At 47.2% G+C, this 13603-nt stretch overlaps 1 protein-coding gene across 1 annotated transcript in view; it reads left to right on the top strand.

Moving 5' to 3' along the window:
- Window positions 1-13603, top strand: part of usp34 (ubiquitin specific peptidase 34) — a 40928-nt gene that overhangs the window by 10753 nt on the left and 16572 nt on the right. Inside the window, exons 5-29 of the mRNA XM_029514185.1 lie at window positions 184-333; window positions 690-757; window positions 3607-3799; window positions 4659-4720; window positions 5400-5481; window positions 5619-5711; window positions 6405-6530; window positions 6606-6735; window positions 7139-7269; window positions 7915-8636; window positions 8817-9031; window positions 9229-9404; window positions 9581-9708; window positions 9803-9892; window positions 9995-10090; window positions 10279-10361; window positions 10852-11006; window positions 11322-11435; window positions 11544-11643; window positions 11807-11969; window positions 12063-12189; window positions 12329-12479; window positions 12557-12657; window positions 13177-13392; window positions 13476-13601. Coding sequence (XP_029370045.1) covers window positions 184-333; window positions 690-757; window positions 3607-3799; window positions 4659-4720; window positions 5400-5481; window positions 5619-5711; window positions 6405-6530; window positions 6606-6735; window positions 7139-7269; window positions 7915-8636; window positions 8817-9031; window positions 9229-9404; window positions 9581-9708; window positions 9803-9892; window positions 9995-10090; window positions 10279-10361; window positions 10852-11006; window positions 11322-11435; window positions 11544-11643; window positions 11807-11969; window positions 12063-12189; window positions 12329-12479; window positions 12557-12657; window positions 13177-13392; window positions 13476-13601 — 3798 coding nt within the window. The remainder of the gene's footprint in view (window positions 1-183; window positions 334-689; window positions 758-3606; window positions 3800-4658; window positions 4721-5399; window positions 5482-5618; window positions 5712-6404; window positions 6531-6605; window positions 6736-7138; window positions 7270-7914; window positions 8637-8816; window positions 9032-9228; window positions 9405-9580; window positions 9709-9802; window positions 9893-9994; window positions 10091-10278; window positions 10362-10851; window positions 11007-11321; window positions 11436-11543; window positions 11644-11806; window positions 11970-12062; window positions 12190-12328; window positions 12480-12556; window positions 12658-13176; window positions 13393-13475; window positions 13602-13603) is intronic.

Genomic DNA, 13603 nt, shown 5'->3' with positions numbered 1-13603 from the left:
AAAACCTTTCTGGCAGCACCATGAAGGACTTTTGGGCCTAAATGTAACGAGACAAACTTATTTTATGTTTCCTGTTGCAAAAACACGCAAATGGGAAACGAGAACGAGCAGAAATCAGGAAGTGAAGAGGAAAAACACAAATAAGACTGTGATGACTGTTTGATGTTCTGTCCACTCCACCAGGACGTGGAGGTCCCACTGCATCTGCTGCGTTACGTCTGTCTGTTCTGTGGGAAGCACGGACTCTCCCTGATGAAGGAGTGCTTTGAGTCGGGAACCCCAGAGAGCCTGCCCTTCCCCATCGCCCATGCCTTCATCACCATCGTCTCCAACGTGAGTCCACCAGCCGAGCAGCCTTCTGTCGGTGATGAACCCCCAGATCAGACTAATTAATAACTTCACTCTGAAACTGATCCTTGATTCAATTATTTAGGTGACGGTCTTAGAGGTGTTTACAGGCCCTCAGTCGTCCAGCTTCGTTTTGACTTGTTGATGCAGGATGAGACGCGTTTGGTTCAGATTCTCTGCTGAGTCATGCTTCATAGGTTTTCTTTCTTTTGGCATTTTTGCTGCAAAAACATCTAAAAGGATCAACTAAATAGAGATGGAACAACTACACAAGAATTCTGGGGGTGATGGAGATGTGGAGATGATTTCACATGACGCCATGTTTTTGTTTCTGCCCGCAGATCCGTATATGGCTGCACATTCCGGCCGTCATGCAGCACATCATACCGTTCCGCACCTACGTCATACGGTGAGTTTTATTCTTAAAAGGGAACAAAGGACGTTTCAACCAGCTTGTTTTTGTTGCACATCAGCTTCTTGACTCTGTCAGCGCTCATGAGTTGAACTGTTCTTTGGGTTTTCTGGTTTATGGTGTTTTTATTTAAAAAATAAGGAAAGGTTCAGTGTGTGTTTTTAGTTAGTTCTTGTTTTCTGAGCTACTATCCCTGATTACAGAGAACAGCGTCTTTACTGAGTCACATATATAATTAGCTGAGGTTGAGCTGATTCTGAATCTGTGGAAACTGAAAAGCACAAAGCAATGAAAATGTAGGAAAGCCTTATTGTGGCTCTAAAAGGGTTAAGCACTGGAAATAAAACAAAAATCAGATGAAGGATCAATGAGACAATTCCCCCTCAATTTATCAAATAAAGCATGAAAATATTGTAGGAATGGTTTCTCTCCATCTGTGTGCAGGTGGGCTGAAACCTTTGTTCGTTAGGGAAGTCGATTGAATTAAGTCTAGCCTGCAGAGTTTTTTTTCTCAGTTATCGTTGACTGAGTAGCTGCCATTTTGTTGAACACCTCTCTCTCCTTGTCCACAGCCTTGAATCATTTAAGTTCTGGTCCCAGATCGGACTGGAGCAAACAGATGATTGGTGACGATTTGAATAAAAATCAGAGACTTTAAAGTTAGCCTTCCAGATCCCGTGTTGTGTCTCCAGCTATTAAAATACTCTGTGACCATTAACAACATCGTGCAGGATTTGATGTTTGCTGTCGTTTGATGTGAAGCAGCCAGACGTGGTTGATTCTGTCTCGCAGCGCCATCCCCCTCCATCCCCCTCCCTCCCTCCATCCCCCTCCCTCCCTCTCTCTCTCCCTCCCTCCCTCCATCCCTCTCTCTCTCTCCCTCCCTCCCCCTCCCTCCCTCCCTCCATCCCCCTCCCTTCCTCTCTCTCTCTCTCCCTCCCCCCCCTCCCTCTCTCTCTCCCTCCCTCCCTCCCTCCATCCCCCTCTCTCTCCCTCCCTCCCTCCCTCTCTCTCTCTCTCTCCCTCCCTCCATCCCTCCCTCTCTCTCTCGCCCTCCCTCTCCCCCTCCCTCTCTCTCTCCCTCTCCCCCTCCCTCCGTCCCTCCCCCCCCCTCTCTCTCCCTCTCCCTCCCTCCCTCCATCCCTCTCTCTCTCTCACCCTCCCTCCATCCCTCTCTCTCTCTCGCCCTCCCTCTGTCCCTCCCTCTCTCTCTCGCCCTCTCCCCGTCCCTCCGTCCCTCCCACTCTCTCTCGCCCTCTCCCCCTCCCTCCGTCCGTCCCTCCCTCTCTCTCCCTCCCTCCCTCCCTCCGTCCCTCCCCTCTCTCTCCCTCCCTCCCTCCCTCCGTCCCTCCCCTCTCTCTCTCTCTCTCCCTCTCCCCCTCCCTCCGTCCCTCCCCCCCCTCTCTCTCTCCCTCCCTCCGTCCCTCCCCCCCCCTCTCTCTCTCCCTCCCTCCGTCCCTCCCCCTCTCTCTCTCCCCTCCCTCCCTCCCTCCATCCCTCTCTCTCTCTCTCCCTCCCTCCGTCCATCTCTCTCTCTCTCTCTCTCTCTCTCTCTCTCTCTCTCTCCCTCTGTCCGTCCCCCCTCCCCTCTCTCTCGCGCTCTCAGTGCACCTTGCTCTCCCGTGCTCAGTCCCCCAAATACCAAAGTGCCACACGCTAGTTGCTAGGAAGAGCTTCCGTCTCCACGGCAACAGTTGCCAGGCCTCCAGTCAACCTCTCCTCATATGACCCGAGAGGAGCCAGAGAGCTGGCAGAGCTGGTCATGTGGTGCAGGCTGGCTGATGCGCTGCTGCTTCTCCAACTCTTCTGTCTGACTGAACAGACAGCTCTCCGAGGTCGAACAAACTGTTAAAAGTAAATATTTAAGGAACAGCCACTAATTTTATAATGACGGCTCGAAACCTGGAATGTCAAGTGAACGTGGTTAATGATGTTATGAAGGAGAGAGCGTCGTCTCAGTTTAGACGTTGGTGTTGAGGTTAGAGTTGATGATTTTGGTTCTTAAAACTGGTTTTAAGGTTCGACTGTGTCTTACACTTGAACATTGTTTGTATTAACTTTGTGTTGAGTTGCTTCAGGACAGATGAGTTGAACTTGGAGGAATAAGTCTATGAGGAACATGATACCCAAAATAAAAGCATGTTCTTATTGACAGTGCTGTTGATGTGAACCACTCTGGGTCGATCTTGGCCTCCCGGTCATCAGCTTTAGTTTTGCTCTCCTCTGCAGGCAGACTGTTTGCTGATGATTGGGTTGCAGTTTGTAACTCCGTCATCCATTCCCTGTGGACTGAACCCTGTTTTCAGGGTTGGGCCCAGCTTTTTTCCTGTTTAAATCTCCTTTTAATCGGCAAAACAGAAACCCCTTTAGCATCAGCTGTAACTTCCCCGTGATCAGAAAAAATCTGAGGACCAAACAGTCGGCTGCACCGGCTCAGAGTGAAGACCGGATGAGTCAGCAGTGCTCTGCTGTTCATCTCCAGCTACGCCTACGCACGGCAGGAAAAGGAATGTTTTTAAAAAAGTGATCTCAAACATAAACACGCTTTAGAAGTTTGTTGGAGACAATGTGAAATGTGAACAACAAAAGGTCAGTCATGTTGCTTTAAGATCGAGACAGAAACATTAAAATTGTAATATTTTAGATGAACTTTGACTCTGCTGCCGTTCTGCTGGATTAACCAGTTAAAACACTGGATTGGGAACGACTGCCTCAGAAAAAACATTCACATAGTTTGGAGCCTGAGCTTCATTCCACCCAACAATCAGCCCTGAAAACAGTAGCTTAGAGTGTGGACGGGTAATTCCTGTGCCAGCTGTTCTGAGCACGTGTGGATGTGTCTGCAGGTATCTGTGTAAACTGTCGGACCAGGAGCTGCGGCAGAGCGCGGCACGCAACATGGCGGACCTGATGTGGAGCACGGTGAAGGAGCCGCTGGACAGCGCGCTGTGCTTCGACAAGGAGAGCCTGGACCTCGCCTTCAAATACTTCATGTCTCCCACGCTCACCATGAGGCTGGCCGGTCTCAGCCAAATCACAGTGAGTCGCACAAACATGACTGAACTCATCTTCACTCCAGGACAGTTTGAACCGAATGACTCGTGTTTTCTACCAAATGTGTATTTGATTGGAAGATTAAAATATCAACACGTTAATGAGATTAAAACATTTCATTTAGTAAGAGACTTCTGAATCAGTTCAGCCGGTGATTAATTTTTGAAATCTGGTTATTGGAGCGAGAAAACTTTTTTTTTTTTAAATGGAGGAGAAATGTTGTAGAACTATGTGTTCCTCCAATTTTATCACTACTCTGGCAAAAAAATGTGTAGTGTCCAATTTCGGACATTTCACACAGGCTCAACTCTACCAGGCTGTAATTAAATTTAGTTTTTGTATGTTATCAGTGATCTGTAATCAGTCAGAGCCAGCCAACTAATGTATAGCAAACAGAACACTGTTTAGCAGCTTCAAGTTTGGCTGTGAAAATATCCAAGAATGAAAATAATAAAGGGGGCAAAAGTGTGAGTGGTTTAGGTGGTGTTAGCTCGTAGTTTAATGTTGTTCTTCAGCTGCTGAGCTGTGTCAGATGTTTTTCAGTTATTATAAAACAGTAATATGCGGGATTTAATTAGATGCAGCGCGTCACTGTAATTAACGCTGCTGTTTGCCATCTGAATAGTTAAATGCGCACTAAAACAAACGTCCTGATCCGGTCCTCCGGGATCTGCTGAAAACCAGAGGACCTTTATCTGTGTTAGGCTGGTAGACTTCTGATTACAGCCGCTGGCCAGCTTCCTCATATTTAAATGTCTGTGTTTGGCTCTTTTGGGAAATAACGCTGTAAAAAATATTACATGCTGTATCATTCCTCATTTTAAATCTGTGTATGTTTTCTCAGAATCAGCTCCACACATTCAATGATGTCTGCAACAATGAGTCTCTGGTGTCCGACACTGAAACGTAAGTTGGTTGTGTGTTTGTATGTGGATGTGTTAACAGCTACAGACGTGACATTCTTCAGAGTCAACTGGGTTTTCAGTCTACTTTCTTTTTCTTAACGCTAAAGAAGTTAATTTGCTTCCAAATACCAAATTTTATTTCAGGCCTTTTTGCTCAGCTGCTGGTATATCCAAAGTCTCTGATTTTGGAGTGATTTTGGTTTTAATATATGTAATACTATTATATGTAATACTAAACTAATATTACAACTTTTATTACTTTTAGTCTTCGGGCTGACTCGTCAGGTTTACTTAGACTTAAATTCAGAAAAAATTCAGAGTTAACCAAAACTCTTCAGTCTCTGGATCATTCCTGAATGTTTATTGTGTTGACAGAATAAAGACAATCAGATATTTGGAGCTGATTTTTCATCATTACTGCTCCAAAGAATGAGCAGAACTCCTGATCAGATAAACACTTCAGGTCAGCTCTAGAACAACCCAAAAACAAAAACTGAGTCACAGATAGAATTAGCTGAAGTTAAGATGATTTTGAATGTGTGATTATTAAAAAAAAATGGAAATCACAGTGGGTGAAAAAATAGATAAGATGAAGAAAATACACGAGTACATATTGTCACTGTCACAAGGGACATGTGGTCCATAATGATGAGTGTTTACCTGTTACTTTACGTTCTCAGGTCCATAGCAAAGGAACTCGCTGATTGGCTGATCCACAACAATATAGTGGAGCACATATTTGGACCTAATTTGCACATTGAGGTGAGTGATGCAGTGATGTAACCTGACGGAAACGTTTGTGGATTATTTCAGACAGATTGATGATGTCGACCATTGAAACGCTGAATATTGAATTTCCTCCCTGCACACAACCAACTTGAAGTGTGTGTGTTTTCCAGATCATCAAACAGTGCCAAGTGATCCTGAATTTCTTGGCAGCGGAGGGCCGACTCAGCACGCAGCATGTGGACTGTATCTGGGCTGCAGCTCAGGTGAGACAGGCCAGATTTACACCTGACTGAACGCAGCTTTATTCTAACCCATTAACCTGTTTGTTACTCTGCGGAGCAGCCTGCAGCATGAATCACCACACCAGTGACATCACTGGGACTGATGAAAACAGCAGCATTGGCAGTCTTGGTTCATTTAGATTTAATTCGTCTCAGAGGTAAAAAGGCTAAAAAGAGCAGACTTGGTTTAAACGATGTGGGGCTCTGATTCAACAGTGTCAGTGTTGACGCATTTGGTTTTTTTGAGCACAGCACAGATAAAAGATTCAGAAGGACTGTAGTCGTTTCACACTTCAAGTTTGTCCGACAAGTTTGGAAATTCTTTCCCCCTTTTGGCCTGGTTTGCTTGTTTGTTTTGTTTGTTTTGTTTAAACTAAAATGGTTTAATACATTCTGGGTTGTTGCACTGATTACATTTAGGAATCTTTCTCACACCCATATTTTAATGTTTGAAAATTTGAACAAAGAACATTTAGTGACCACAAAAACCTAAAAGATAAAATGTAATACATAATAAGTGTAGTTTTCACTCTGTTCCAACAGAACACAATGTGCCGACCTTTTTGGAAGCCAATAAAATCCTCAGCTAATCCGCCTTCTTCAGCTTAAAGAGAAACAGAAACAGTTTTTCTTCTCTCAACATAACATTTTTACTCTGTTTGTTTTGTGTCTCAGCTGAAACATTGTAGTCGCTACATCCACGACCTTTTCCCTTCACTCATTAAAAACCTGGACCCAGTGCCTCTTCGCCACGTCCTCAACCTAGTGTCTGGCCTGCACCCCAGCGCCCACACCGAGCAGGTACAGCCGCTGCTACAAAGATAAAACCACCCAAACACACACACTTGACTGCAGTGACAATCCGTCTCTCCTCAGACACTGTACCTGGCCTCCATGCTGATCAAAGCTCTCTGGAACAACGCTTTGGCAGCCAAGGCCCAGCTCTCCAAACAGAGCTCCTTCGCCTCCCTGCTCAACACCAACATCCCCATGGGCAACAAGAAAGGTCAGTCCGCATTCATCTCAGCAGGAAGCCTCTCCTGAACCTCTGGAGGAGCTTTGGGAAGCCTCATACAATTATGGACCTGATGCTGAAGATGTATCCCATCTGAGGAAAATATACCATAAACCAGGGGAAGGGTTGGGGGGCGTGGTCACTGTGTGATTGACGGTCTTCACTCATCCTCAGCTCCATCTCCAAATAAAGTTTCTAATGGTTTCATGAAGCCCAGACCATTTACTGAGGGGTTACAATCATGAAGGATATCACGTTGAACTTGACTTTAGTCACACCTTCACCAGATGAGTAACGAACTGACAGAGTCTCTGAACCACAGCTGAGGAAATCACCACAGGAAGTTCTTTGGTTCAGGCTCTCGTCCTCAGTCTGTCGCCTTGTCTGCTCTCAGGTTCACCAGCCGCCAGTCCAGACAGCAGCGACAACAGCGACACTCAGCACAGCGGAGGCAGCGACATGGAGATGGACGACCAGATGATGAGCGGCAGCAAGAGGAGCCAGCAGAGGCTGTCTGACACAGAGGTACACACACACACACACACACACACACACAGACGCAGTATGTCTGGATTCACTGCTGCTGATGGACGCAGAGAACTGCAAACATTTGAGCTACATATTAAGTCTTGAATCCTGAAAAATCAGCTGAACATAAATCAAGCTGTTCAGTTAGTGTTTGACAAGTTAAAAAAAACATTTTAAATTCTGATGTTCATCCAATAGAGTTTAGATACTTGTGTCTGTGTAAATGTCATCCCTGTGAAATCTGCCAAAATTTTACTGGCACACTCAGAAAACAGTCAGCCAATCAGAGGAGCTGATCAGATCCTCTCTGATTGGCTAATTGATAGCTACGCTCCAGAGAGGAGCTGTAAAACTACTCTGAGATGTTCTTGGTTCTTCAAACCATAAATATATCAACCCTTCAAAATAAAAGACCGGAGAATTTGAAATATAGGCCGTCAATTTAAGATTTGGAGCTTTCAGAGTACAATGCACAGAATAAGTTTTGTCAGGTTTGTCATATAATTTTTGTTGAAAGGGAAAACATTCTGCAGTTGACTGTTAATCAGATTTTCTTGTTGTGTTATTTCATATTGAACCTGCACCTTTATTTGCAACATTGAAGTTGCTGGACTGATTCTGACGTGTCACTGTCGTCCTCAGGAGTCGATGCAGGGCAGCTCCGATGAGACGGCCAACAGCGTGGAGGAAGGCAGCAGCGGTCCGGGCAGCAGCAGCGGTCGCAGCGAGGCCTCCAGCAATGAGGCCGCCTCCAGCCGAGCCAGCCAATCGGCTGGGAGCCCCGGCAGCGAGATGCACTCCGATGACATGGCGGACAGCGAGGCCTTAAAGGAGGAGGAAGAGGATGATGAAGAGGAAGACGATGAGGAGGAGGACGATGACGATGAAGAGGATGAAGATGAGGCAAACCGGTCGGCTGTTGAAGGCGGTCAGCAGAAGGAGCCCAGGGAGCAGACAGAGTCAAGGAAGCGGAAGGCAGGGGAGGCGCTTGGCGAAGGGTCAAGTCAGGGGGCGGGCCCCAGTGGCACAGGGGGTGGAGCCAAGTCCAAAGTTCTCCCCTTCAACCCAGAGACTTCTGCTGTCATGGTCTCAGCAGCATCAACGTCTTTAGAAGGCCGCATGAGGATGTTGGACGCCTGCTCTGCGTCATCGTCTGCTCGGCCTGAGGGGGCGGAGCCTCAGCAACAGCCCCCAGACATTGGCCCCTCCCAGATGGTGCAGGGGCCTCAGGAGCCTCCCTGTCTACCGCGGCCTGGAGACTTCCTGGGAGAGGCCATGGGCAGTGAGATTTTTAACTGTCGGCGCTTCATCGGTCCTCAGCACCATCACCATCACCACCACCACCACCACCACCATCATGAAGGGTGAGGCCCCGCCCCATTTACTGCTACAATATTCCTTATCTATTGAACAAAATGAACAAAGTACTGATGATTTTTCATTAGGATTTGACACGTACTTCTCTTTACGGGTGATCAGTGAGAGCTAGATAACAGATCCCACAAAATGCCCCAATAAACTGAAAACCTTTTTCCCGCTCTCAGCCCCATGGTGGAGGACATGCTGAGCGCTGATGACGTGAGCTGCAGCAGCTCCCAGGTCAGCGCCAAGTCGGAGAAGAACATGGCAGACTTTGACGGGGAGGAGTCGGGCTGCGAGGAGGAGCTGGTCCAAATCAATTCCCACGCTGAGCTCAGCTCTCACCTCCAGCAGCACCTCCCCAACTTGGCCTCCATCTACCATGAGCACCTGGTGCAAGGTGAGGCCTCAAAAAGCTCCAGGTCCCTGTTGTCCCATGTTTGACTCTTCTCCGGTGTTTTGAAAATATATTTATCTCTGCCTAGTTTTCTCCTCACTCTGGAGCTTTAAATAGAGCAGATTTCAGGTGAACACAACATGGTTTTAAGTTTCAGTTTCTGAATCCAGACCTTTGATTCTTTCACTGGATTAATGCAGAACCTGGACCATCTGGATCCACAGAGGCTGATTTTGATGTGCTCTGGGTCTCTGCAGGTCCAGCTGTTCATAAACACCAATACTCCAGCAGCCACGCTGTGACCGACATCAACCTGGACAACGTTTGTAAGAAGGGCAACACTCTGCTGTGGGACTTGGTCCAGGACGAGGACGCGGTACGACTTCTTCTCCTCACAGACTTAACAGCAGCAGGAGATTAATAACATTTAGGATCTTTAATAATCTGAGTCCGGCTTCATTTTGGTTATAACTAAATCATTGAAGTGGCTGAATATCTGCGTTGTTAGAAGATTCATCAACGTTATTACATTTTAACGTGTGTGTTTTTTAGATCCACCTGTCTGAGGGTCTGATTAATGAAGCAGAGAAGCTGCTGTGCTCTCTGGTCTGTTGGTTCACGGACAGACAGATCCGGATGCGTTTCATCGAAGGTTGCCTTGACAACCTGGCCCACCACAGGTAAGAGGGGCCCAGCGGTGGTCACTGAATGTCCGATGGAGAATATTTTTTGTTTGTTTTCCTTTTTTCATTGTGTCTGTTGATCTCCCTTCAGGTCCGTTGTGGTTTCCTTACGTCTACTACCCAAACTCTTTGGCACTTTTCAGCAGTTCGGCTCGAGCTATGACACTCACTGGATCACCATGTAAGTGACATCTCCCCGGAGCACAAACTGTTTGTGTCAAAGTGCGTTTCTTCTGCTGGAAGACGAGCAGTTTGTCATCAGCGTCCTTGTCTGTTCTGTCAGGTGGGCGGAGAAAGAGCTTCACATGATGAAACTGTTCTTCGACGACCTCCAGCACTACATCCACGAAGTCCGCGAACACCGGCACAAGTTTGCACTGTGAGTCTGCCGGCAGCTCTGTGTCCTCCACACATCATGATACCTGATGATTAGGCCAGATTTCATATTGAACCGTATTTGTTGTTGGCAGTTATTTAGGTGATGCTTTTGGTCCTGTCACAGTAACAATGACTTATCTAAACCACTTAAATCCTCAAGTCCTCAGTCCTGACTCCGTGTTGTTGCAGGTACAGCCACAGTGCAGAGGTCCAGGTCCGTCTTCAGTTCCTCACCTGTGTCTTCTCCACACTGGGATCTCCAGACCACTTCAGTAAGATTCATCCGCGCCTGTTCAGCTCAGTTAACCAAATCATTCCTGGATTTATCACCAGATTCATCCCAGACACATGAATGATCGTGTCAGGTTGATTGGTTTAGGATTGGATGAATAAATAAAAATAAAATGGTTTAAATTTGAACAAACAGGTTTATGGTTGTTTTGCCGATACATTTCCCAAAGTGTTTTTTGTCTTCAGGGTCTTCATTATGTAACCTGAGCCAGCCAGCTGAGAGCTGTGTGTAAAATGATGTAACACTGATGGGGAGGAAATGTAAAATCCTTATCATATTTTGCTAAATTTTGTGTGATTTAATCACAAATCAGGTAAATGTAATTGATCTGACTCAATGAGTGAAGACGGGTAACACAGCCGTGTTAGCAGAGAGATTTTGAAGTCTGTCTGCTGTCATGTGAAGTTGTGGAGTTGGTGGTCGAGTGTGTGCGCTTTGAACTGACCCAGAGTGTGATTGTGTCCTCCCAGGACTCAGTCTGGAGCAGGTGGACATCCTGTGGCACTGTCTGGTGGAGGATGCCGAGTGCTATGACGACGCACTGCATTGGTTCCTCAATCAGGTCCGCAGCAAGGACCAGCACGCCATGGGCATGGAAACCTACAAGCACCTTTTCCTGGAGAAGGTGCAGACGATGATAAAACCAACGTAGAAATTAGTTTTCAACTTCACAGCTAAAACAGTTAGAACGAAGGCAATCCCAGCATGCATTGGCTAGTTCAGGATGAAATGTGAGCAACTGAAGTGTCAGTGGTTGTGCTAATGCTAACTGTACTGACATGTTTGTTTAGCCCCGCCCCCACGAGTTGGCAGGATTGGTTCTTTAGATTAGTGATGTATGAAATAAGGTGGAAACGCTCCGTCGTGGTGTTGCCTGATTATTTCATGTATGTTAAATATAAAAAAACTTCATCTGTACGACGTTAACATTTGTCTCCAGATGCCTCAGCTGAAACCAGAGACCATCAGCATGACGGGACTCAACCTCTTTCAACACCTCTGTAACTTGGCCCGCCTCGCCACCAGTGCTCTGGACAACGCCTCCAGCTGTGAGGTACACAGGCTCCTTCACCCTGAGGTGGAGGAGGCGACGACAAACGAAAAATAAAACCTCACCCTCAGTCATATGTGACGGTTAACTCTGTCCTGTGTGTTCCTCCAGCTATGCGGCATGGACCAGCTGTGGGGAATCGCTCTGAGAGCCCAGTCCGCTGACATCAGCCGCGCCGCCATCCAGTACATCAACTCCTACTACATCAACGGTCAGTTCACGTCCGCCGAGCTCAGGCTCAAAACTTCTGTGGCGTCGGAGCCAACCTGCACCATGTCATTTGACATTAGAAGTGTTAGCTTTATTGAGCAGCCTCAGACTCTGACCCCCACCTCGTCTCATCTTGTCCTCTGTGTGTTTGCTGATTGCTGCAGCGGGAAAGACGGGGCTGGAGAAAGAGCAGGAGTTTATCAGGAAGTGTATGGAGAGTCTGCTGATGGCCTCAGCGAACCTGGAGAAGGACGCTCACTCCAGCCTGACCAGCATCGAGAGGGGGCTGCTCATGCTCAAAACACACCTGGAGGCCTTCAGACGCAGGCACGAGCACACGCCTGAGATCTTCCCTTGCTATGATGTCACTGTGTAAAGGCGCCTCAGTAACGCAGAGTTCTCCTTTCCTGTCGCCACCAGGTTTGCCTACCACCTGCGGCAGTGGCAGATCGAAGGGACGGGAATCAGCAGCCACCTGAAGGCTCTGAGCGACAAACAGTCTCTGCCACTCAGGATCGTGTGTCAGCCCGCCGGCCTGCCAGACAAGGTGAGACAGACAGAGACAGTGGTAATTATGGGCATTTTTATGTTATTCTGCAGAGTTTGAACATGGCAGGCTCACTGGTGCAGTTGTTATCAGGCTATATTTTATTATTTATAATCTGCAAACTTTTTTTTCTCTGTAGATGACCATCGAGATGTACCCCAGTGACCAGGTTGCAGACCTGCGAGCGGAGGTGACTCACTGGTACGAGAACCTGCAGAAGGAGCAGATGAACCAGCAGGCTCAGCTGCAGGAGTTCGGCCAGAGCAGCCGGCAGGCCGGAGACTTCCCAGGTAAAGTGTCTCCTCGTTAATGCAGACTGAAAAGCCTCCGTGAGCTTGTTTGTGACGGCTGTTGTTGCCCCCTGCAGGCGGTCTGATGGGGCCTGTCAGGATGATCTCCTCCGGCCACGAACTGACCACAGACTATGACGAGAAGACGCTGCACGAGCTCGGCTTCAAAGACATGCAGGTTGGTTTCTCTTCTCATGAATTACTGAGACGGATCAGAGATGTTTCACTTCATTCGCCTCATGTGCCTGAATTTCTCCTGTCAAACTGTTTTTTACCAAACTGATATTTCATATCCTTTTCAGCTTTCACTTCCTCTATTTGACCTGATAATTATTTTTAGTTTTTGACACAATATGAATAACATATTGGGAGAGTAACATAAGACTGAAAATGTAAATATTATATGAATGACATGATGTTTCTTCCTCAGGTGTGAGGAGTTGATATATTAATTTCCCCCTAAATAAACACCTCAGATCTTGAGTCAGTGGGTTCTTTTTCTGTGATACACGAAAATAAATGCAGCTTCTGTCCCGTCTTATTTGCAAACTCTTAAAAAATTCTGCAAACTCGTGGTCTACGCTCTGTTTTTATTTTGTTCAACACAAAGCAACACTTTGTGTGCCTTTGTTTTAACGTTGATGTTAAAATAAAGTCATCGGCATGAACAGCGCAGATCATCTCTGTTTGTTCTCAGATGGTGTTTGTGTCTCTCGGAGCTCCGCGGAGAGAGAGGAAGGGGGAGGGCATCCAGCTGCCGGCCTCCTGTCTGCCCCCCCCACAGAAGGAGCACATCCCCATGCTGCTGCTCCTGCAGGAGCCTCACCTCACTACGCTGTTCGACCTGCTGGAGATGCTGGCCTGCTTCAAACCGCCCAGCCCCGCCACCGAGAAGGTCCACGAGAGCCCAGAGGTGGGTGTCAGCGTCCCTCACTGGGCTTCTACTCCAAGAAATGTATGATCTTATTTTTTGACCAATAAATGATGTCCTTGTAGAGTGCGCGGTGTGAGGAGCTTCACCTCCATGCTGAGAATCTGTCTCGGAGGGTTTGGGAGCTGCTCATGCTCCTTCCTACATGTCCCAAGATGCTCCAGGCCTTCCAGAACATCTCAGATGACACGGT

This window comes from Echeneis naucrates, chromosome 1 (assembly GCF_900963305.1).
Source record: "Echeneis naucrates chromosome 1, fEcheNa1.1, whole genome shotgun sequence".
Taxonomy (NCBI): domain Eukaryota; kingdom Metazoa; phylum Chordata; class Actinopteri; order Carangiformes; family Echeneidae; genus Echeneis; species Echeneis naucrates.
This window is presented reverse-complemented; position numbering and strand designations above follow the sequence as displayed.